Source organism: Microsporum canis, genomic scaffold (assembly GCF_000151145.1).
Source record: "Microsporum canis CBS 113480 supercont1.1 genomic scaffold, whole genome shotgun sequence".
Classification (NCBI taxonomy): domain Eukaryota; kingdom Fungi; phylum Ascomycota; class Eurotiomycetes; order Onygenales; family Arthrodermataceae; genus Microsporum; species Microsporum canis.
In genome coordinates, this window is record NW_003299169.1 from 3,575,485 (window position 1) to 3,595,128 (window position 19,644).

General features: G+C 49.5%; 8 protein-coding genes across 8 annotated transcripts; 3 read left to right on the forward strand and 5 right to left on the reverse strand.

The window, feature by feature from the left end:
• Positions 1–750: 750 nt before the first annotated feature.
• MCYG_01316 (dihydrofolate synthetase Fol3) lies at positions 751–2,078 on the forward strand (the record flags this gene model as incomplete). Its single annotated transcript, XM_002851166.1, has 1 exon — positions 751–2,078. The coding sequence occupies one exon, from the start codon at positions 774–776 to the stop codon at positions 2,076–2,078; it is 1,305 nt and encodes a 434-aa protein (XP_002851212.1).
• Positions 2,079–2,916: 838 nt separating this feature from the next.
• MCYG_01317 (cell division control protein 15) lies at positions 2,917–7,773 on the forward strand (the record flags this gene model as incomplete). The annotated part of the gene is made up of 12 exons (XM_002851167.1): positions 2,917–3,090; positions 3,203–3,337; positions 3,523–3,587; positions 3,641–4,073; positions 4,128–4,410; positions 4,459–4,964; positions 5,025–5,501; positions 5,584–5,718; positions 5,789–6,067; positions 6,146–6,353; positions 6,417–6,867; positions 6,930–7,773. The coding sequence occupies 12 exons, from the start codon at positions 2,917–2,919 to the stop codon at positions 7,771–7,773; spliced, it is 3,990 nt and encodes a 1,329-aa protein (XP_002851213.1).
• Positions 7,774–8,314: 541 nt separating this feature from the next.
• On the reverse strand, positions 8,315–10,118 carry MCYG_01318 (methionine aminopeptidase 2B; the record flags this gene model as incomplete). The annotated part of the gene is made up of 7 exons (XM_002851168.1): positions 8,315–8,371; positions 8,439–8,525; positions 8,609–8,770; positions 8,833–9,105; positions 9,167–9,762; positions 9,829–9,957; positions 10,079–10,118. 7 exons carry the CDS (start codon positions 10,116–10,118, stop codon positions 8,315–8,317), a joined length of 1,344 nt encoding a protein of 447 aa, XP_002851214.1.
• Positions 10,119–10,589: 471 nt separating this feature from the next.
• Positions 10,590–11,708, forward strand: MCYG_01319 (DnaJ domain-containing protein; the record flags this gene model as incomplete). The annotated part of the gene is made up of 4 exons (XM_002851169.1): positions 10,590–10,765; positions 10,841–11,356; positions 11,392–11,517; positions 11,636–11,708. The coding sequence occupies 4 exons, from the start codon at positions 10,590–10,592 to the stop codon at positions 11,706–11,708; spliced, it is 891 nt and encodes a 296-aa protein (XP_002851215.1).
• Positions 11,709–11,786: 78 nt separating this feature from the next.
• On the reverse strand, positions 11,787–13,316 carry MCYG_01320 (outer mitochondrial membrane protein porin; the record flags this gene model as incomplete). Its single annotated transcript, XM_002851170.1, has 6 exons — positions 11,787–12,103; positions 12,175–12,677; positions 12,743–12,773; positions 12,848–12,936; positions 13,044–13,077; positions 13,220–13,316. The coding sequence occupies 6 exons, from the start codon at positions 13,265–13,267 to the stop codon at positions 11,954–11,956; spliced, it is 855 nt and encodes a 284-aa protein (XP_002851216.1).
• Positions 13,317–13,661: 345 nt separating this feature from the next.
• On the reverse strand, positions 13,662–15,933 carry MCYG_01321 (asparagine synthetase 1; the record flags this gene model as incomplete). The annotated part of the gene is made up of 7 exons (XM_002851171.1): positions 13,662–13,695; positions 13,765–13,869; positions 13,925–15,195; positions 15,251–15,399; positions 15,545–15,597; positions 15,721–15,771; positions 15,908–15,933. The coding sequence occupies 7 exons, from the start codon at positions 15,931–15,933 to the stop codon at positions 13,662–13,664; spliced, it is 1,689 nt and encodes a 562-aa protein (XP_002851217.1).
• Positions 15,934–16,713: 780 nt separating this feature from the next.
• On the reverse strand, positions 16,714–17,429 carry MCYG_01322 (SUMO conjugating enzyme; the record flags this gene model as incomplete). The annotated part of the gene is made up of 4 exons (XM_002851172.1): positions 16,714–16,967; positions 17,061–17,114; positions 17,159–17,319; positions 17,395–17,429. 4 exons carry the CDS (start codon positions 17,427–17,429, stop codon positions 16,714–16,716), a joined length of 504 nt encoding a protein of 167 aa, XP_002851218.1.
• Positions 17,430–17,855: 426 nt separating this feature from the next.
• Positions 17,856–19,476, reverse strand: MCYG_01323 (conserved hypothetical protein; the record flags this gene model as incomplete). The annotated part of the gene is made up of 4 exons (XM_002851173.1): positions 17,856–17,954; positions 18,010–18,102; positions 18,174–18,931; positions 18,993–19,476. 4 exons carry the CDS (start codon positions 19,474–19,476, stop codon positions 17,856–17,858), a joined length of 1,434 nt encoding a protein of 477 aa, XP_002851219.1.
• Positions 19,477–19,644: the final 168 nt, after the last annotated feature.

A 19,644-nucleotide genomic window follows, 5' to 3' on the forward strand; every position in this document is an offset into this window, starting at 1 on the left:
TAGTATCGATCAATAGACGCGGTCTGTTTCTTTTCAACGAGATCCAAGTAAACAACTTACGGGATACCCATGATTGCACAGCAAACGTCGAGTATTATTAGTATTAGATGTAAGACGTGTATAAAAGAGAGACCAGGCGAAGTGAATCGAGATGCGAGGCTGCAGACGGGGTAATATATGACCTGAGTTATTAAGAAGCGAGACGGACTGGGGGGAGGCGCAGAAGGCGAAGTTGAAGCTGGACTTGCTGGCGTATCGAGTTTGTTGTACGGCGATTACGATGAAACGTCCAGCCACCAAACAGCCACACTTGATGGAGAAGCTGAAACAACGACCATGAAAATGATGAACGATTAAGAAGACGAGAAGATGGAGACGAGAAGATGGATGCCTTGTAGAAGGTGTAGAAGGTGTAGAAGTTGCAGAAGTGAGCGCTTCTTCGAGGACTCGACGGCGGAGCAGAAGAGCAGCCGTAGAACAAGAGCAGACAGAGACCTTTTCTTCTCTTCCTTTTCTTCTCTTCTTCTTCTCTTCTTCTCTTCTTCTGTCTCTTTTTCTCGTCTTTTCTTCTTCTTCTTCGACTTTTCGACTTTTTGTATAGAAAAAAGTAAAAATAGGAACACATCACGTGACCAATTACTTGAGCCTCAATATAGACAAAGCTCAAGAAGCAAAAAAGAAGAAGAAGAAGAAAACATCGAAACGATTAGCGATTCACGACCTACGAAGGGAAGATACAGAGAGAATAAAAGGTCTAGCATGGGCATTGGCTGATGATTGACCTTGGCCTTGCCCGCATCGCCCGCCTGGTGCCGTCCAGCTCGCTTGCCTGGAAAGCCATCCACATTGCCGGCACGAATGGTAAAGGATCTATCGCCGGTTACCTGTCGTCGTTACTGACGGCCGGGGGTGTTCGTTGCGGCTCGTTTACCTCTCCCCACCTGGTCGACCGCTGGGACTGCATCACCATCAACGAGCGGACGGTGCACGAGTCGCTCTTCCGACAGGTAGAGGATCAGGTCAAGCGGCTGGACGCCAGCCTGGGGGTCGGCGCAACGGAGTTTGAGCTGCTCACGGCCACAGCCTTTGAGATCTTTCAGCAGGAGAAGGTCGATGTAGGAGTCGTTGAGGTTGGAATGGGCGGCAGGCTGGATTCGACGAACATCCTGACGAGCGAGAGCGTGCTGGTGTCAGTGATTGCGAACATCGGGCTCGACCACCAGGCCATCCTGGGCAACACGCTGGCGGAGATTGCATCCGAGAAGGCCGGGATCATGAAGCCTGGTGTACCCTGTGTTGTCGACGGGACGAACGAGGAGCAAGTCAAGACGGTGGTGAGGGAGCACGCGAGGGGGGCGGGCACTACCGCTGCCTTTGTCGAGCCGGAGAGCATGGTGTCTGCCTATCCACAGCTGCGGCAGAGATTCCACGACCTGGCGGCGCAGCCACATCAACAGTCGAACATCTCCTGCGCGATTGCTGCCTTGGAACATGCCCTACCACGGTTACGACCAGACCTGAAGCCCAGTGATCTACTTCCGTTCCTACCTCCCAACCCCCGCGCCGGTAGGCTGCAGCTCATCGATCTGTGGCCCCTCATACCTAGCCGTGAACTTGTGCTGCTGGACGGTGCACACAACCCTCAGTCGGCCAGAGTTCTCTCATCCTACGTCGACCAGACGCTGCGTCGTCCGGAGGCAAACATCACCTGGGTCATTGCCGCATCCCAGGGCAAGAACCTACAGGAACTGTTTGGCTGCATGCTCCGGCCGGGAGATAACGTAGCAGCTGTCCAGTTTGGCCCTGTCGACGGGATGCCATGGGTTAGGAGCGTTCCCGCCGCCGACCTTCTCACAACGGCCCGGTCCATCACCGATACAAAAGGGCCAACCTCGACCACCCAGTTTGGACATGACATCCTACAGGCACTGCAGTGGGCACATAGCACCGCCGCTGGCAACCCCATCGTCATCGCCGGCAGTCTCTACCTCGTATCTGACGTCCTCCGTCTCCTTCGCCAGACTGCCGCAGATGCAGACGCAGACACACATGTGGCTCGCACTGTGGCTTATGTATAATATAATATAGATATTGGAATAATCCGACGGGCAATCCGGTTTCTCTCAGATCTACAGTCTCTCCCCCTTTTCCCCGGACTCTTTCTGTGCGCATCTATCTGTATCTTTGTATCTTCCCAATTAATCTCTTCTTGTCATACAAAGCAGCAACAGAAAAGCCCCTTCGACACAGTAGACTTACCCCTGTTCTCTTACTCTAGAACCATCCTTATATCGAGTGTAAACTCTTCTTCTCCTTTTCTCCTTGATAAGTGATACACCCAGAAAAAAGCGTCATCGCTCAATCCTTAATTTCTTCTTCTTCGCCAGACGATCAAGAAAAATAAATATACAACTCTTTGAAATATACACGGCAAAGAAGACGCTCCCACGCTGACGGGCGGGTTGAATGTTTGCTAATTCGCCCTGCAAGCTTGAACAGGAACGACGCCCAACTCTTCTTGCTCCCAAAACAACCTTGCGCGGGCACCGACAGGACAGACAGCTCCCTCTCCGCCCCCTGGCTTCGCTTGTTCTCTCCGCTTGCATCGCCTTCTTTCGTATCTGGAGGACAGCCTCTGTCTCTCTGCTGTCGGTAGCCATCGAACCGTCTCGCAAACATTGACGACCAGAGGACAGCTGCTATAGCCCATCAGGCCACCCAGACGGGCTGCTCGTAAATCGATGTGCAACGCCCGTGTGGTCCTCGTACCTGACATGAGATCACAGCCGTCGCCACTAGGAGCGTCTCCCTTTTCACCGCAACTCCTCCGCCACGCCGTTAGCATACATACGCCGGCCCTCCCGCCAGCAAACAGTCGCGTACAGGTAGATACAGATACAGCGGACCAGCCAAACGATGGTGGTGTCCCGACCCCGCGAGCGCGAGCAACAGGATGATGGAGACGCCACCCGCACCACAAATACCCCTACCAGAATGTCGAGAGCGGACTCTAGCCCGCCAAAGAAGGAGAGGGAGAGAGACAGGCAGATCAAGTCGTCGGCCAAGGACGTTGCGGAACTCACTGACTTCGTATGTCTTTTCCCTCTTATCTGCTGCGGGGGGAGGGCATCTTTGCCACTGCATGATATTAGATATGTGTGTGAGGGACAACGGTTTCGGCTAATAGGTGCCAAAATGATAGCAATTAGGGGACTGCCTGGGCAAAGGCGCCTTCGGATCTGTCTACAGAGCTCTGAATTGGGGGACTGGCGAGACCGTTGCTGTCAAGCAGATACGGCTGGCAGACCTGCCAAAGAGTGAATTGAGGGTTATAATGGTGAGTGTCCCTGCTTTCTGAATCATACATACATGACATTTAATATATATAAACTTGGCCTGATCTAATCCATTCTCTTCTGCAGCAAGAAATAGACCTGCTGAAGAATTTAGATGTAAGTTGTGGGCAATTTGATACTGGATCAGGAACCCGGTCTCGATCCAAGGTAACTGACCGCAGCTTAGCATCCGAATATCGTCAAGTACCATGGTTTTGTAAAGTCTGCAGAAACACTAAACATCATATTAGAGTATGTTATTTACTCCTTTGCTCGGTATCTAGAATCTGACAACCTCTTGCTAGATACTGTGAGAATGGGTCACTGCACTCGATCTCTAAAAACTTCGGTCGTTTCCCTGAGAACCTGGTTGGCCTGTACATGTCACAGGTCCTCCATGGACTGCTATACCTGCACGAACAAGGCGTCATTCACAGGGACATAAAAGGTGCAAACATCTTGACCACCAAGCAGGGCCTGGTAAAGCTCGCAGACTTTGGTGTTGCCAGTCGAACTACCGGACTTAACGAGTCCAGTGTTGTTGGAACACCATATTGGATGGCCCCGGAGGTCATAGAGCTCTCAGGCGCAACAACGGCGTCGGATATCTGGAGTTTAGGCTCTACGGTCATCGAGCTCCTTGAAGGGAAACCTCCGTATTATAAATTTCAGCCCATGCAGGCCCTGTTTCGCATCGTCAACGATGACCACCCACCTCTTCCTCAGGGTGCTTCTCCCGTGAGTAGCCCTCCTTGCCTTGCCAATATGATAGCTACTAATTATCATTTCTAGGCTGTAAGGGACTTCCTTATGCAGTGCTTCCAAAAGGACCCGAACCTACGTGTTTCTGCTAGAAAGCTGCTTAAACACCCCTGGATAGTCAATGCTCGTCGGTGTGACTCTGTTGTGCCAAAAAAATCCACAGAGTACGAGGAGGCAGTCAAGAGTGTCCAGGAGTGGAACGAGGCACTCCGGTCGCCTAATTCAAATGCCATCCGGAAGACCTCTCAACAACAGTCAGCGATAGGGAGCAGCCCCATTTCAACACAAAAGGACCCTTCCCTAAACCCTCTAAGTATACCAAACCGAGACGCCCTATCTCTTCTAAACACGAATGCCGCAGAAAAATACCGCTCCCCAGAGAACACCAACGACGATAACTGGGATGATGACTTTGCCTCCGCCATATCCCCCGGTGCTCTCCGCCTGCCACACCTCAAACCGCAAGATAACTTCGGCGGAATGTTATCCCCCGAAAAACTAAAGGCTTTCGCATCCCTCGAAGGCATAACCGAGCTCTCCCAGCCAGACGGCTCAGCTATACATGATGACGGCCAGATTAATGAATCTATGAATAATGACGAACCTGACCCCTTGCAGACTATTCGGCCACGTTCTCGAAGGTCTCCTGATGATGACGTTATGCCACCACGTAGCCTTCGCAGGAGGCATAGACAGTACCCTGTTTCTGCTTTTAGGAGAGGCCCGATAATATCATCAGCCGCAGGAGCAGCTAAGCCAATCCGCCAGCGGCCGGCAAACTTTTACGAGGAAAGTTCGGTAGAGGACTATTCAGATCTCATTGAAGCAAATGATGAGGTCTTGGAGAGCAAATTATCTGCCATACCGGTGAGAATGCCCATTGATTATCTTTGACACTGAAATTTTCACTCTTCTAACAATTCGTAGGGTATCGGACAGGAGGAAAATACCGCTCAGATACAAGCCGCAATGGGTCAAGATATCTTCTCCGGAGACGAAAACAGCCCACAAAAGCCAAGTTCGTATAGGCGCAAAAGATCTGAGCTCTCTCGGTCTCGGTCAGCGATTGAGATTGAAATGTACGCCGAAGACGAGGCAGATGAGGACTTTTCTGATATTTTGGGTGATGATGAAAATACCCTCGTCAAATTAGAAAGCGACGATGGTTCAGACCACAGCACCTTAATGCTGAACTCGAAACTGTCTACTAACTCGTGGCTTGGCGATATTGATGATGAAGATGATCCGTTTGCACAATTAGAAGAAGGCCTAGATGAGCTGGACTTGGAAGCCAATATTGCACGAGATAAATATGCACGCTTGCGAAATCAGGTTGAAGGCTTGGTTAGCTCTCTGAAGACATCACAGGATGACGAAATTCTAGTGGATATCTCGGAACAGCTAGTATGCCCCCTCTCCTTTCCTCTCTTATACTACAAGTGTTTGCGTGGTTTATACAGTGTCATACTAACCCAGCTCTTCCCAGATGACTATATTTTCAGACATGCCTGAGACTAAGTCTGTGATTATGAGTGCGCACGGCATGCTTCCGATCCTAGAGATATTAGACACCTGCCGGCGCCGAGATGTTATCTCCAACCTGTTAAAAATAGTTAATGCGGTGCGCTTTACCACCCCTTATTCTCCTCGCAGATGGTCAATACATTAAACGCTGATACATGTTGTTACAGATCATCTACAACGATTACGAGATCCAAGAAAACCTCTGCTTCGTTGGTGGAATACCGATCATCAATAAATTTGCTTCGAAGAAATATCCAAGGGAAATCCGTCTTGAAGCAGCCGCATTTGTCCAACAAATGTATCAGACATCCACTCTAACATTGCAGATGTTCGTCAGTGCTGGTGGACTGAACGTCCTTGTTGAATTTCTTGAGGATGATTACGAAGATGAGAGGGAACTAGTTTTGATCGGAGTCAATGGCATATGGAGTGTGTTCGAGTTGCAGGTATGTACATGATTCTTGTAGCACTTCAGCTTTATCGGTATGGTGTTACTCAATACTAACATGAATAATGCATTATAGGGCTCGACTCCAAAGAATGACTTCTGCCGAATACTGTCTCGCAATTCTGTCTTAGATCCCTTGTCTCTCGTCCTGAGCAGAGTACTCGATGAGGAAGAGGGTGAAATGGCAGAGGTCTGCGAGGCTCGTATTTCTAATATTTTCTTCATTTTCTCGCAAGCGGAAAGCCACGTCAAAGAGATGGTTGCGGAGAGAACTGTCCTACATCGTGAGTAGAGCAATATTTACCCACACTATATAGCACATTTGGCAATACTAACACTCTTCAAAGGCGTATTGAAAGAACTAAAGAGGATGTCACCCAGTCCCCAGATAACGATGCTAAAATTCATAAAGAATCTCTCCATGCTATCCACGACACTCGACTCCCTTCAAAATTCGAATGCTATTGATGTTCTTACTGAACTTCTCCGTTCAACTATGAAAAAGCCCCATTTCCGTGAGGTATCAAATCAGATATTGAACACAATCTATAACATGTGCCGTCTCAGCAAATCAAGGCAAGAAGACGCGGCTTTGAACGGTATAATACCATTACTGCAAAAGATTGTCAAAACCGAACGGCCGTTGAAAGAGTTTGCACTTCCTATTCTCTGTGACATGGCACATTCTGGCAAGGTTGGCCGCCGCGAGTTGTGGCGTAATAAGGGCTTAACCTTTTATATCTCCTTACTATCGGATCCATACTGGCAGGTAACAACATTGGATGCTATATTTACCTGGTAATTTACCCTCTATTTTGCCATATACTATAAACAATACCCTTGCTAATAAGTATAACCAGGCTCCAAGAAGAAACCGCCAAGGTTGAAGAGTATCTTCTTGATACCCAACATGGAGATTCCTCATTCACAGTCGCTATCATCCGATGCATGACAATATCAAAAGCTAACGCCTTTGAGAATCTTCTTGAACCTCTGCAAAAACTGCTTCGGCTAAGCCCTGCCATCGCAGCTACCCTCGCCAGACCCGATATGTTTGAACGTATTGGACAAAAACTACAACATACCAAGCCCTCTGTCAGAGTAAACTTGCTCCGTATCCTATCTACGATATGTGATTCCAGCCAGGAACAATGTGGCCTTCTCAGCCGCTACGGCCTGCTCGATGCCATACGGGAGCTGCAGAAAGACTCACGAGTCCTTGTTAGAGAGCTTGCTGGCCAACTGGTTAAAAACACTGAGGAAAGTGATAGCGTCAGCCTGAATGGGTCCAAACGAAGACCGGCTCAAAGACGAAGGAGTACGTCTACGGCAGCACCCCCCGCCCTAATCTCAAGCCATTCCATGCCCGCTTCCCCTCAAGTGACTAGGCCGATCCCACAAAAGCCATACTATGAAGCTCGAGAGGCTCCTCGTCGTCAAAATGGGCTTGATAGCTCTCTTAATCTCCGCCCCGGAAGTCGGGATGGTAGAGGGCCAACCATTCATCCCGGCCTATCGGGGAATGGTAACACAGGGCTACAAAGCAAGACTCCACGGCTAAATCATAGGTTATCGCAACAAATGTTACCAGGTTCACCACAAAAGGAGGAAGTCAGAACTCCTACCTCCGCCCGAGCGCCATCCCTCCTTCAACCATCGTCACGAAGGCGCAGGCCAACGAATAGCAGCTCAAACTGGACTTGAAAAGGCCATTTTGCTCCAAGGAGGAAGGGGGCCGTCTGTATTTATTAAAGAACGATTGTGGAGTCGGCGTATTTGGTGGGTAAGATATTTTCATGTGTCTTTCTTGGAAGCATCTTTATATAGGCGCATAACCGGATACGCCAATTTTCCTTCCTATGAATACTCTATAGCGTTTTATTACATTTGGAGGCTGGAGCCCGAAGCCTTATTATTTATCTTACCTGATTCTTCCTTACATGCATGATAGAATACTTCTGGAGAGAAGTTCTTATTTGGGTTAAATATGTTGTACTATTATACTTGGGGGCTATCGCCCATGAGAGGACAACGGTAGTTATAACTTATACGGTGGAATGAGCGCTAAATTTTTATGAGTTGCGAGTGCCGCCAGACCTCCATGCCCCGAACATCCATCCCCAGTTTCGTAGATATCGTATAAATAAAAAACCGTTTCCGAAGTAAAGTGTGAATGTGACATAACTCATGGCCAGTTTGTGTCATGGTGCTTTCACCATGGAGGGCCGTTAGTCTATAGGTAATCTCAGTAATCATCACCTCGACTAATGACCTCCTTTACATTTGGTCGCAGCAATATAGTCTACGGATTATGTTAGCAAAAGAGACGATGAAAGGGTCCGAGTTATTACAGGCAAAATATGACTTACATGTTCAAATTGGGCTGTATATGATCCCTTCACATCACAGAGCGGAGGATATGCATCGACAAGGCCAGATGAGACTAGGTTGTTCAACTAGATATGGATGTCAGCACGGGTAATCCCGGTATAGATAAACAGTTTCATCATCTCGAATGATATGAAAGGAGGCTACTTACCCCAAGGAGGTATTTTTCCTGGCCGAGGCGATCAAGGTATCGGCGACAGAATGGTAGAGTACCGAAATTCTTGTTGATAAGGCTGTACAAGTTCTTTGCAGAAGACAAACGAAGAGGCACGCTTGGAGCATTCGGAACTTTAGCATAATGAGATGTTTCCATCTGTCCGTTTTGGTCAAGTTAATATTGAACATGCGGTTTCGTGATTGTTGAGGATCACTTACATCATCCCTAACATATCCTTTTCCAGTACTACCAAAGGTTTCGATGGCATAAGTTTCACCTTCTTCCATCTTGGTTTGGTCACCGCCTTTAACGATTGGAACACTCTTCCCGTTTACTCCACCGTGAATTTCGTACTGGCCGATTGTATGGCCGTTCAGGTTACGAACGGCCTTAATGGGGTATGATGTGCCGTTTATCTCGAGTTCATAGCTCTCCATCGTTTCCTGAATGGCTGCGCCGATATCACTCATGCGGACATCAATACCAGCTTCCTATACGGGATTACACGATTAGCCAAGGGGTTGCTACAGTATGTTCAAGGGCTAGGCATACTTTGATTCCGGTGTTGGTTGCCTCCTTGACAGCCGTGAGCAGAGGGTCAAAAACAGGGTCAAACGCGACGGTGAAAGCACTGTCTACGATTCTGCCATTGACATGGACACCAAAGTCCACCTTCATGACATCACCATGTTGAAGAACAACCTTGTTTCCGGCATTGGGGGAATAATGGGCTGCACAATGGTTGATATTCAACCCGGTTGGGAAACCCATTCCAGCAATCAAGCTGTCTCCTTCTTCCAGACCCATGTGGCCGGTCAGGTGGCGGACTCCATCCTCAATACCCTCGGCGATATCGGTCAAGGTGGCACCAGGTTTGATGAGCTCCTTTTGCGCATACTGGCGGACCTGGCGGTGGATTTCGGCAGCCTGGCGGTACTCAGTGAGGAAATCATTGTTCATGCGGTCGAGATGCCTCTTTTCTTCGTTTGTGGTACGATAGGAGTTGTCGTTTAGGTATTCCACAATCTCTCCCTCGGGGAAGGCATTGTTAGGGAAAAGAGTGGTCAAGGGTATCCGTGGTGGGCTCGACTGGACCTTGGCAGCCTTCTTCTTCTTCTTTGATCTCTTCTTCTTCTTTTTCTTTTCCGCTAGATTGGATATCGTCTTTAGTACGCTTCCTCATTGGGTTCATTGGGAACAGTGTCAAGACGAACTGTTTACTTCAGCAGAACCGCCTGCCTCGTCTTTATCATCGTCTGAGTCTCCTTCATTCTCAGCATCGTCTTTATCAGACCCTCCATTGGAGACAACGTTCGCCTCGGCAGAGCCACTATTCTTGTTCACTGAAGAGGATCGCCTGTTAGATTCATTGATATATACATGGGAAAAAGGTACTTTAGAACGACCCAACATCGAGGTAGCTATGATGGAAGAGCAAGGGGAGTATAGCAGTATTTATCTTACAGTCAAGCTTCGCGAGCTCTGGGGCGGTCTGAGCAGCCATTATAGAGCAAATCGACCGGTTTAAAAGTGGTTGATTGTTGAGTTCGTTACTTTGGGCGGGAAGTGGGTTGGTTTTTATACAGGATCTCGTATAACTATATCGTCACCAAGACTATTAACTCACAGGGAAAAATATTTTAGCCGAACAACAAAGCTTGTACTTGGAAGTTCCGCATGCGACTTCTACCGGGATTCCGAACGGAGCCAGTCACCTATAAAATACAATAGAAAAAAGGCAGGCTTTTTGGCATTTGCTGCAGTTTGGAATTTTATGTCGTTTTTTTTTTTTTCTTTTTTACTTATTTTCAGCCTTAATTTTCTGAGAGTGACTGATCATGTGACCTTATCGGCGATAAGCCGGAGTTTTTCGACTTTCAACTTCGAACGACGAGCACAAACAACAAGAGAATCAACAGCCGCCGGTCTTTTATTTTTTTTCCTTTGCTGGAGAGAGGATAGAAGAGATGAAGGAATGCCCTTCTGCTCCTATAACCCGTGCTTGCGACATAGAACAGCTTCCCTCTTCTGCCGTCCAATAACACGGCTGCGTCTCAACCACTTCTCCTCCACAGCCATCCGCGCCGCAGCTGAAACATACTATGACATACTCGGTGTATCAATCACTGCGACTACAGACGAGATCAAGAAGTACGCAATTGATTCCGGTTACGTGGTATCCGCGGCGTTGTATCAATATTCCTTGGCTAATTGGTAAATGAGTAGAAAGTTCTATGCTCTCTCTCTAGCCCACCATCCAGATAGAAACAAGGATCCAGGCGCGGCAGACAAATTCTCCTCGATATCATCTGCCTACCATGTCCTTGCCAACCCTAAGAAACGAGCCCGATATGATCGAGAGCACGACATTCGCACCCCCACGGCCCAAGGCACCACCAGGCCGGGAACAGGCAGTTTCTCATCAGCATCGGCCAGCAGTTCGCAATTTGGCTCGCGTCCTGCGTCGGGTCTAAGCAAACGCAGAGGGACATTCAAGGGGCCTCCACCTAGCTTTTATGCGAATGGGGGGTACGGGGCTAGCCATAGACAGCATCAGCACCAGACCCACCAGCCGCAGCAGGAACATCCTGAATATCATCACTCTGACGTTCCGCACTTTGATGCAGGGTCCCATAGGCGGACCCAGTCGCATGAAGATATGAGGCGGCGGATGAGGAGGGCGAGATCTGCGGAGGAGCAGAAGAGGCGAGCGGCTGCCGAAGGAGAGACGTTGGGCGGTGGGTATGATGGGGGAAGCATGACCATGAGGTTTTTAGTTATATCGGGGATTTTAACGGTGGCTATGCTGAGCGCGAGCTTTGGAAGGTCGAAGGTAGAAGAACCTGGATTACGAGAGTTATCTGCGAGGCAGAAACAGCCTCGGACAGAGTAGCAGCACTAAGGTGAGATGAAAGAGACAAGGTATGTATAAATTGTTGTCTTTGTACAATGTCATCGCCGCCCTTGTGTAAGGTATAAGACGAGAAGGCGGCTGGTGTGTATATATAAATGAATAATTAGACAAGAGCGTTCTCTCCTACAAAACGTCAACGTCAACCGCTCCAGTTCGGTCCAAGCCATGCACTTGAAATAAAAAAAACCGACGGAAAAGGAGCAAATGCGTAAATGACTAGGGATATAGTAAAAATGAGTATATAAGAGTACTAGAATCCGAAGACAAAAGAATTTATTTGGCTATAGAAACTTTAAGATGTCAAAAGGGGAACGCATAAGTTCTGAGATAGTACAGGGGAACGCTAGAAGACAAAGCATTCGGTATGTTCCTATTGGCAGGTTATGAGTTGATCGGTCAATCGGTGCTGGTCAAGTAGCACTGATTTAACCCTCAAAGGTGAAGCTGGCGCCAACCTTGTGGGCAGCCTGGTTGAGGTTCTGGGTATCGAAGGAAGCACCGAGGCCAAGGGTGACACCTGGGCGGAGGAGGACGTTGTAGGCGAGAGCAGCGATACCGCGGTCGTTGATCTTGGCCTATAGTGATATGGTAAGCATGTATGCCGGCGTTGAATTTATTATGTAGGTGAGTATGGCGTAGCACATACCTTGGCGAAGGAAGATGGGTCGAGTCTGTACTTGCTGGCAACCTCGAGACCAACGGTGTTTCCGGACTTGGAGTCCCAGGTGGCCTTGGCACCAGCCTCAACCTGAGCGTTGACGCGGTGGTAGTAGCTCGCGGCGAAGACGGAGAGGTTGTTGGAGGCAGTGATGGCGGCAGAGTACTCTGGGAGGGAGTAGGCGACAGCAGCGGAGTACTTGGTGATGGCGGCCTTCTGGACGTCATAACCGCCCTCAGCACCGACGAGGAAGCCCTCGTGGCCAAGGACAGCGTCGAAGTTGGCAGTTGGGCCCTTGAGGAGGTCAAAGAAAGCACGGGTGTGCAAGTTTGGCTGCTTGAAGTGGAGGTTCAACTTGGCACCCTTGGACTGGGAGTAAGGGATGTACTGTGTGAGAATCTCGGCCTTGAGACCCTTGGTGATGTTGTTGTCGAGCTCGAGCTTGGTGTCGAGGGCGTTTCCGGTGGTCCACATCTGGGTGAGGGTGAGGCCTGGTGGGAGGTCAGTCAAGGCGAGTTCAATTGATGAACGAAGCAGTAGCTTTGGATATCTTTACCGGATGGCGCATCGACATATTTGGCCTCGAGCTGTTTTTTCGATGTAAAATTAGCAAATGTAAATAATGTCTCAATTGGAAGTATTGCGAAAAAAAAAGACTTACAGATCCAGCAATGGAACCCTCATGGGCAGACTTTCCCTTCACGTTGAAGGTAACGCCATTGGGGGCCTTGGACTTGACCTCGAGGCTGGCTGTTATGCAATTGAGTTGTGGTCAGCGCTTAAAGCTAATAATAAAAGAGAACAACAACGTTCTAACGACGACTACAATCCAAACAAACACAAGCAGCATCACGTACCTGGGCTGGTGTGGTAGAAATCCTTGTTCAGGAGCTGCAGAGAATGCGATTAGCTTGTGCTCTCTTCTTATTGTCCTTTAAGCCTATGAAGAGAAGTTGTTGGGGGAGGTTTTGGGGGGAGGGGCCGCCGTTGAAGAAGAAGCGCGCGAGGAAGAGAGGTAGCAGCAATGTCTTACATCGTTGGCAGCCTTAGCAATGTCACTGTAAGCAGCTGGGGCAGACATGGTGATGGCGATGTCCCTTTTCTTTTGTATGTCGGCGTAAAGAGAAGAAGGTGATGAAGTCGATGAAGTTGATGAGAAGAAGAAGAAAGTCGAAAGAGGAAAAAGACGGAAGAAGAAAAGCCGGGAAAAAAAAAACAGCAGGTAGAGTCACGTGGTTAACAGGCAACCCAAAACGGCGTGGAAAGGGACGAGCTCCTATTGGCCAGTCCCTGTCACGTGATACATCTTCATTTATACGAGATGAAAGCAAAGAAAGAGAAGAAGTACGATGGTCTATTAAGTCCAGGATCTCACTTTTGGATAGCTACAAAGAGAAGGATATATACCCCTAAGAATAAGAAGATACCCCAAGAGAAGATAAAGGAGGAAAGAGTCCTTGTTTTTATCTCACTGCTCACTCATACTTGGCAACGTGGGTAGAGATGGCCCTAGAGGGTTATTAGCAGGAGATAAGAAGACAGACAGAGAGGGAGAGAGAGAGAGAGAGAGAGACGAACCGTCCGCTGGGGTCAGTCTGTTTGGACCATGTGGGAGTCCACCTCATGACGGTGGATGCACAGTATGGAGGGAAGTGCTCGTCGAACATCATGCGGTACCAGTATCTAGAGTGCTGTCAGCCTTCTCCTGTCTGCAACTAATGATTGGGTCAAAACATACGCCTCCTTGGAGTCAGGGATGTCGTCTCCCCATTCTGGCTTGGGGTTCTTCATCATCTCGTCGGTGACATGGAGCTCGGCGTTGTCCTTGAGCGCATCGATCCAGCCGTACCCGACCCCGTCGCTGAACTGCTCCTTCTGGCGCCACAGGTACTTCTCGGGAAGATATGGCTTCGTGTCTGGCTCATCGGTGGTATCGAATGCCTTGCGCAGGATATACTTCTCGGTCCTCTCCTTGTTGATCATCTTCTCGGCAGGGTCAATGCCCATGGCATCCTCGAGGAACTGCTTGTCCAGGAAGGGAACGCGGGCTTCGACACCCCATGCAGAGGTGGATTTGTTTGCGCGCAGACAGTCTGCGAGATGGAGGTTCTTGACTCGTCGGACGGTCTCGGTGTGGAAGGCGGCCTTGTCGGGGGCGGCATGGAAGTACAGGTACCCACCGAAGATCTCGTCACTGCCTTCTCCGCTGAGCACCATCTTCACGCCTAGACCCTTGATCTTCCTGCTGAGGAGGTACATGGGTGTCGAGGCACGGATGGTGGTCACGTCGTATGACTCGAGATGGTAGATGACATCGGACAGAGCGTTGAGGCCGTCTTCGATGGTGAAGGTGAGGGCGTGGTGCTTGGTTCCGAGGAACTCGGCGACCTCGATGGCGGCCTTGGTGTCTGGGGCGTTGGGAAGACCGATGGAGAAGGAGTTCAATTGCGGGAGGGTGGTGACGGTGGAGATCTCGTTGGTGTCGTCGATTCCAACCAAGCCGGCGTCAGCTCCCGTGCCGTTTGCTGCGCTCTTCTGCTGCTCCTTTTGCGCGGCCTGCATCCTCAGCGTCTCGCGCTGGGCGATCGAAGCGACCAAGCTAGAATCAAGGCCGCCAGAGAGCAATACTCCATACGGGACTTCGGCCATCAGCCGTTTCCTCACGGCCTTCTCGAGGCCCTCACGGATCAACTTGTAGTCTACGGGAGCCGATGGAACGTTGGTTGGGTCCCACCACTTGGGCTGGAAGTACCGGGTCATGGTATCTGTCTTGGAGTCATAGACATGGCCTGGAGGGAAGGATATGATCTTATCACAGACAGGGTGGAGAGACTTGAGCTCAGAAGCAAAGTAAACCGCACCGGGGGTCTTTGAAGACCATCCCTGATAGAAACTTGTGATTCCGATCGGGTCTCTGGCAGCTACTACTCGGTCCTCCTTCTTGTCGAAGAGCACCCAGGAGAACATACCGTCAAGGAACTTGGGCGCATCAACGCCATGTTCCATATACTGCCAAGATGTAAGCAATTAACCCTCATCAACTATGCATTATCACAAAACATACTAATGGGATGACAACTTCGCAGTCAGAATGTGTCTTGAAGTTGTAAGGGGTCTTTAGACCCTTTCTGATGATTCGATGATTGTATATCTCGCCATTGACTGCCAGCGCCAATGTCTCATCATCGTTAACAAGAGGCTGAGCCCCGGAGTCTACCAGCCCCAGTGTCAGCTATAGGAGAGGAAAAGAAGCAGAAAAAGAAACCCTACCAACTCCGACGATGCTCAATCGCTCGTGTGCAAGAACTAATCACTGTTAGCCCGTTCCATTTCCCTGCGTGCGTGAGCCGGCACTCACTTGTGTTGTTGGAAACGAAGTTTCCACTCCAGTCAGGACCACGATGGCGCAAGCTGTTCCATTCAATCTTGTCTTAGCCAGGCATGTTCTCCTCTTCTTCCCCACCATCCTCTCTCAGGAGAGATAGATGCTAGCTTGCTTGCCCGAAGTGCAGGGAGAACCGGAAGATGACTCACGCTTTCGCCATGCGCAACGCAGTCGGCTTGAACTGCTTCACATCAGGGTGACTATTAACAAGCAGCAGTTAGCACGCAGTAGCACTCTGTAGACTTCAATTGCCCACCAAAACAGACGGAGAAGCAGAAGTGGATGGGGGAATAAAAAAAGGTGCCGAAAAAGCGCAGCAGCGACGGGAAGTCATACCAATGACAAGCAAATATGCCACACATCTTTGGCAGAGAGTAGATAGAAATATCACCTATATCAGATCTGTAGTGGCTCAAGAACCAAAAAGTCCCAATTGATCCAGCGGTCTTCCTTGTTTCTCCTTCTTGTCTCTCTGTCTCTTGTCTTCTTCTTCTTCCGAGGGGCAAAATAAAAAAAAAGTGATTTTTATAAAGGTGGGAAACTAAGTTTTTGACTCACTCGGGAGGAAAAGAAGATAAGAAGCGGAAGAGGCGATAAAGCTAGCTTGACGGTCTTCTTCCGGTGTAAGTTATTTACTGCTAGCTTGCGCCTTGTCGTCCGTCTTCTGTCCGTCTTCTAGTCCTTTGTTTTCTAGTACAAGGATGGACGAGCAGATACAAACCGCTCCAAGCCTGCTTCCGATGACGGAGCTTGGTAGCTTGACCTTCGCCGCGCCAATCGGATAATGAACGACCGGTGATTTGCTTTCCACCCCTTGTCCCGCGCAGGGCCAGGGATGAAGCCGCTGGTCCTGTAGGCGCCCAGTTAGCGCTGTCCCCCTTTTTTTTACGTTTATTATATATACGACGGGAGTATCAATGATGTACGAGGTATAGATACGGAATCATCTAATCAGGCCGTTGTCATTCATAACTCATAAACTAGACGTGAAGGTCTGGTACATAACTCCCCCTAACATAGATCAAATGGACATGGGAAGGGTAAGAAAGTAGATCTGGACGGGGCATAAACGCCATGCTAACGTGCGATATGAAAGGGGAAAAGCAAGAAGAAAAGAGAGAGAGATGGGGTTGCTGGCCCTTCTAAACAGCAGGGTGCTCCTTTACCACCTGCCGTACTTTCTTCTCGTAGGCAGGACGGTCCTTTTTGAACAGGTTGTAGGCCTCAGCCTGGGCTGGAGACTCTGGGTTGGGGTCGTCCAGTAAATCTTGGATACCCAGAAGAATTTGCTTGATCGTGATCGCAGGCTTCCATCCGTCGTCCTCAGCGAGGATAGACAGGCACACTGTTCCTGATGGGTAGACGTTGGGATGGAAAAGTGGCGGCACGAATTTGCCTACATAGGTATTCCTTCGTTAGACAAGGTACTGCACACACACGGATATATAGAACCTCTCTCTCGCAGAGTCGGATCTCGTAGAAAACATACATTTCGGTGGTTTTGTAGGGTACTCTGCGCAAAGGATACCTCCGTCAGTTTGAGCTGTTCCCGGGTCAAAAAGGGAATGAGAAATCAGGGCAACTCACCGTCAGGAAAGATAAAGTCAAGCTTGAAAAGGCCTCCGTCCCAGAGTGTCTTTGGTTTGCCGGGCACACCGCATTCCCATCGTTTCAGATCAAGTGCGCCTTGCGGCGTCCGGTATGGCTTCGCATAAAACCCGAATGGGTGGTCCCGCCGCCATTGCTTGCTGGTCACAGTGGAAAAACAAGGTGAGCCTCCAGTTTGGAGTCAAGCTATATGTTCTCCAGGAGAGAAGACTTACCGTTCCTCAGTGAGTCTATTTATGCAGAGAGACATGTTCGTTGCCTTGGTCTGGAGGGGAGCTGATATCTAGAAGTAGCAAAAGGCTGGAGAAAGGAAGATGGCTAGCAAGGTATCAAGAAAGGGTCTCCGTTTATGCGAACAACACTAGCAACACAAGTATAACACAGAAGATCGTCTTTGATCTGCTCACTCTTTTATATTCTTGATCTTGATCTTGTTGCTTTGCTTTTTTTTTGCCTTCAAGATCGATTCAAGTGAAAAAGAAGGTTCTGGGCAGTGGGGATGTCACGTGCATATGAACACTAAGCTCTTACTAACAAGCTTCTATAATATAAAACATCTGCTACTAGAAACTCCAAGGGTGATATCATAAATTATGTCTCTAGACGTGGCCAACTGTAGCTAAACAACACTGAAGTGCTCCCGGTAGGATAATCTTCTGATGGGTATAAAAGGGGCTCATTCATCATATCTTCCCTCTTCAAATCTTTCACTGTCGAAGAAGCGTGCCGTTATCGTATTGCCATTGAATATTCGACCCTCGAGCGCATTAACCGCCTACATTTAACAGTTAGCAAGATCCAGCGTCTAATAAAGTCTTGTCTGAACTCACTCGCAAGGCAGAGAGTTGATTAGTGAATTTTATAAAGACAGGGATCTTGTCTTTGCTGTTTCGATCGATATACACTCGTTCAACACGACCATACTGTCCACTTCTGTCAATACCATCATAGGAAAAAGCCCAAGAGGAGGTGGGATTACGTGTATATGACATACCTTTTCACCGCACTCCTCCCCTATCTCCTGCATTAACTCTCCCGATTCCAGTTCTGCATCCAGGTCTAGCCCATCTACCATTCCGTGCAAAATGACAACGTCAGACATGGGACCAAACTTCCCATGCTCTTCCTGTTTTCTATCACCACCAATGATTTTACCCCTTGCACCGCCGGGTGTGACAAGGCCCCCTCCTTCGGAGTCCGGCTTCCTCTTCTGCTTCAGTACCTTGGCCTGAAGGGGGTTGACTATGCCGGACTCGTTCGCTCCGAGCCCGGAGCCCTTTGTCCAGCCATATTTAGTCAATAGTCGCTCTGCAAACCCTTTCTGCCCTGGTCGAAGGGAGCGAGGGGCATCCACGTCTCCTTCCTTGCCTGCCTCTTCCCTTTCGTTGGCGAACGTCGCCTCTAGTTCAGCCTCGGTCGCAGGAATGTCTCCAGGTGCGTCAGGTAATGCGTATCGAACCGGAGGACGAGATATAGTCACCGCGCCGTAAGGTTGGCTAGCCTGGGCTGCTGGAGGAGGTATCTGCTCAATAGAGGGTGGTTGTGGTGGCTGGGGCGGTGGTTCACTCTGGTTGATATTCGCGCTCAGTCGCAACCGTCGCGCATACGCCTCTTCACCGGTTGAGTCATCAGGGATTTCCACTGCAGGCTGTGGGACGGCTTCTGAGTAGGTAAGCTCTGGCTCTGGCGACTCCTCGGGCGGTGCATTCAAGTTCGGTGGTGGCGCAAAGGATGAAGGGGGAGCAAATCGCCCTGGAGAGAATTAGCATCCTTCGGTAACAAACCGCGAAAGTGGGCTGGGCATATGACCTACTGTTCATTTGCGGCTTCGAGTACTCATCATCACTTTCCAGCTCACTGTTATACCGTTGTGCCAACCGATGCGCATACAGCCTGTCCTTCCATTCTCTGACTTCCCGTATCTTCTCTTCGCTGTGTTTGTATGCCTCGTAGCTGTTGGGTCGTGTCGGGTCGTAGATATCATCCCAATTCTGCACAACAACCTCAGCCCCGTAGTTCTTCTTCCGCTTCTTCCGGCCCCCACGCTGTCTCTTCTCCCCTCCATAGTACCCATTGACGTCGTCATCGTCCGCAGTAGCCGCCCAGTCCGCGAGCGTCGACTTGCCGGCCGGTCGACCGGCGGCCGTAGCAGGACTGGCAGTGCCCTGGTCTGGTGTAGCAGAGCCTGCCGTCCCCGCGACAACAGGCGGCTTCGAAATGCCGGATTTCGCTTTAAGTCTCTGCGCAGGCAGCTGTGGTCTCTTTGTAGGCTGAAACCGTAGAGAAGCTGCAGTCATATAGAAAAAGGAAAAAACCAAAAGAGGATTTTCGGGGTACAAGTGAGCCAATCATGTCGGTACAGACTGTTGAGGAGGGAGGGTATATGCTCTACCGGCACTTATCTGCTGCTTTTTCACGGCAGGGTCATCTTGGGGTGTGTCCGTAGCTTGCTTGAAGACTACCGG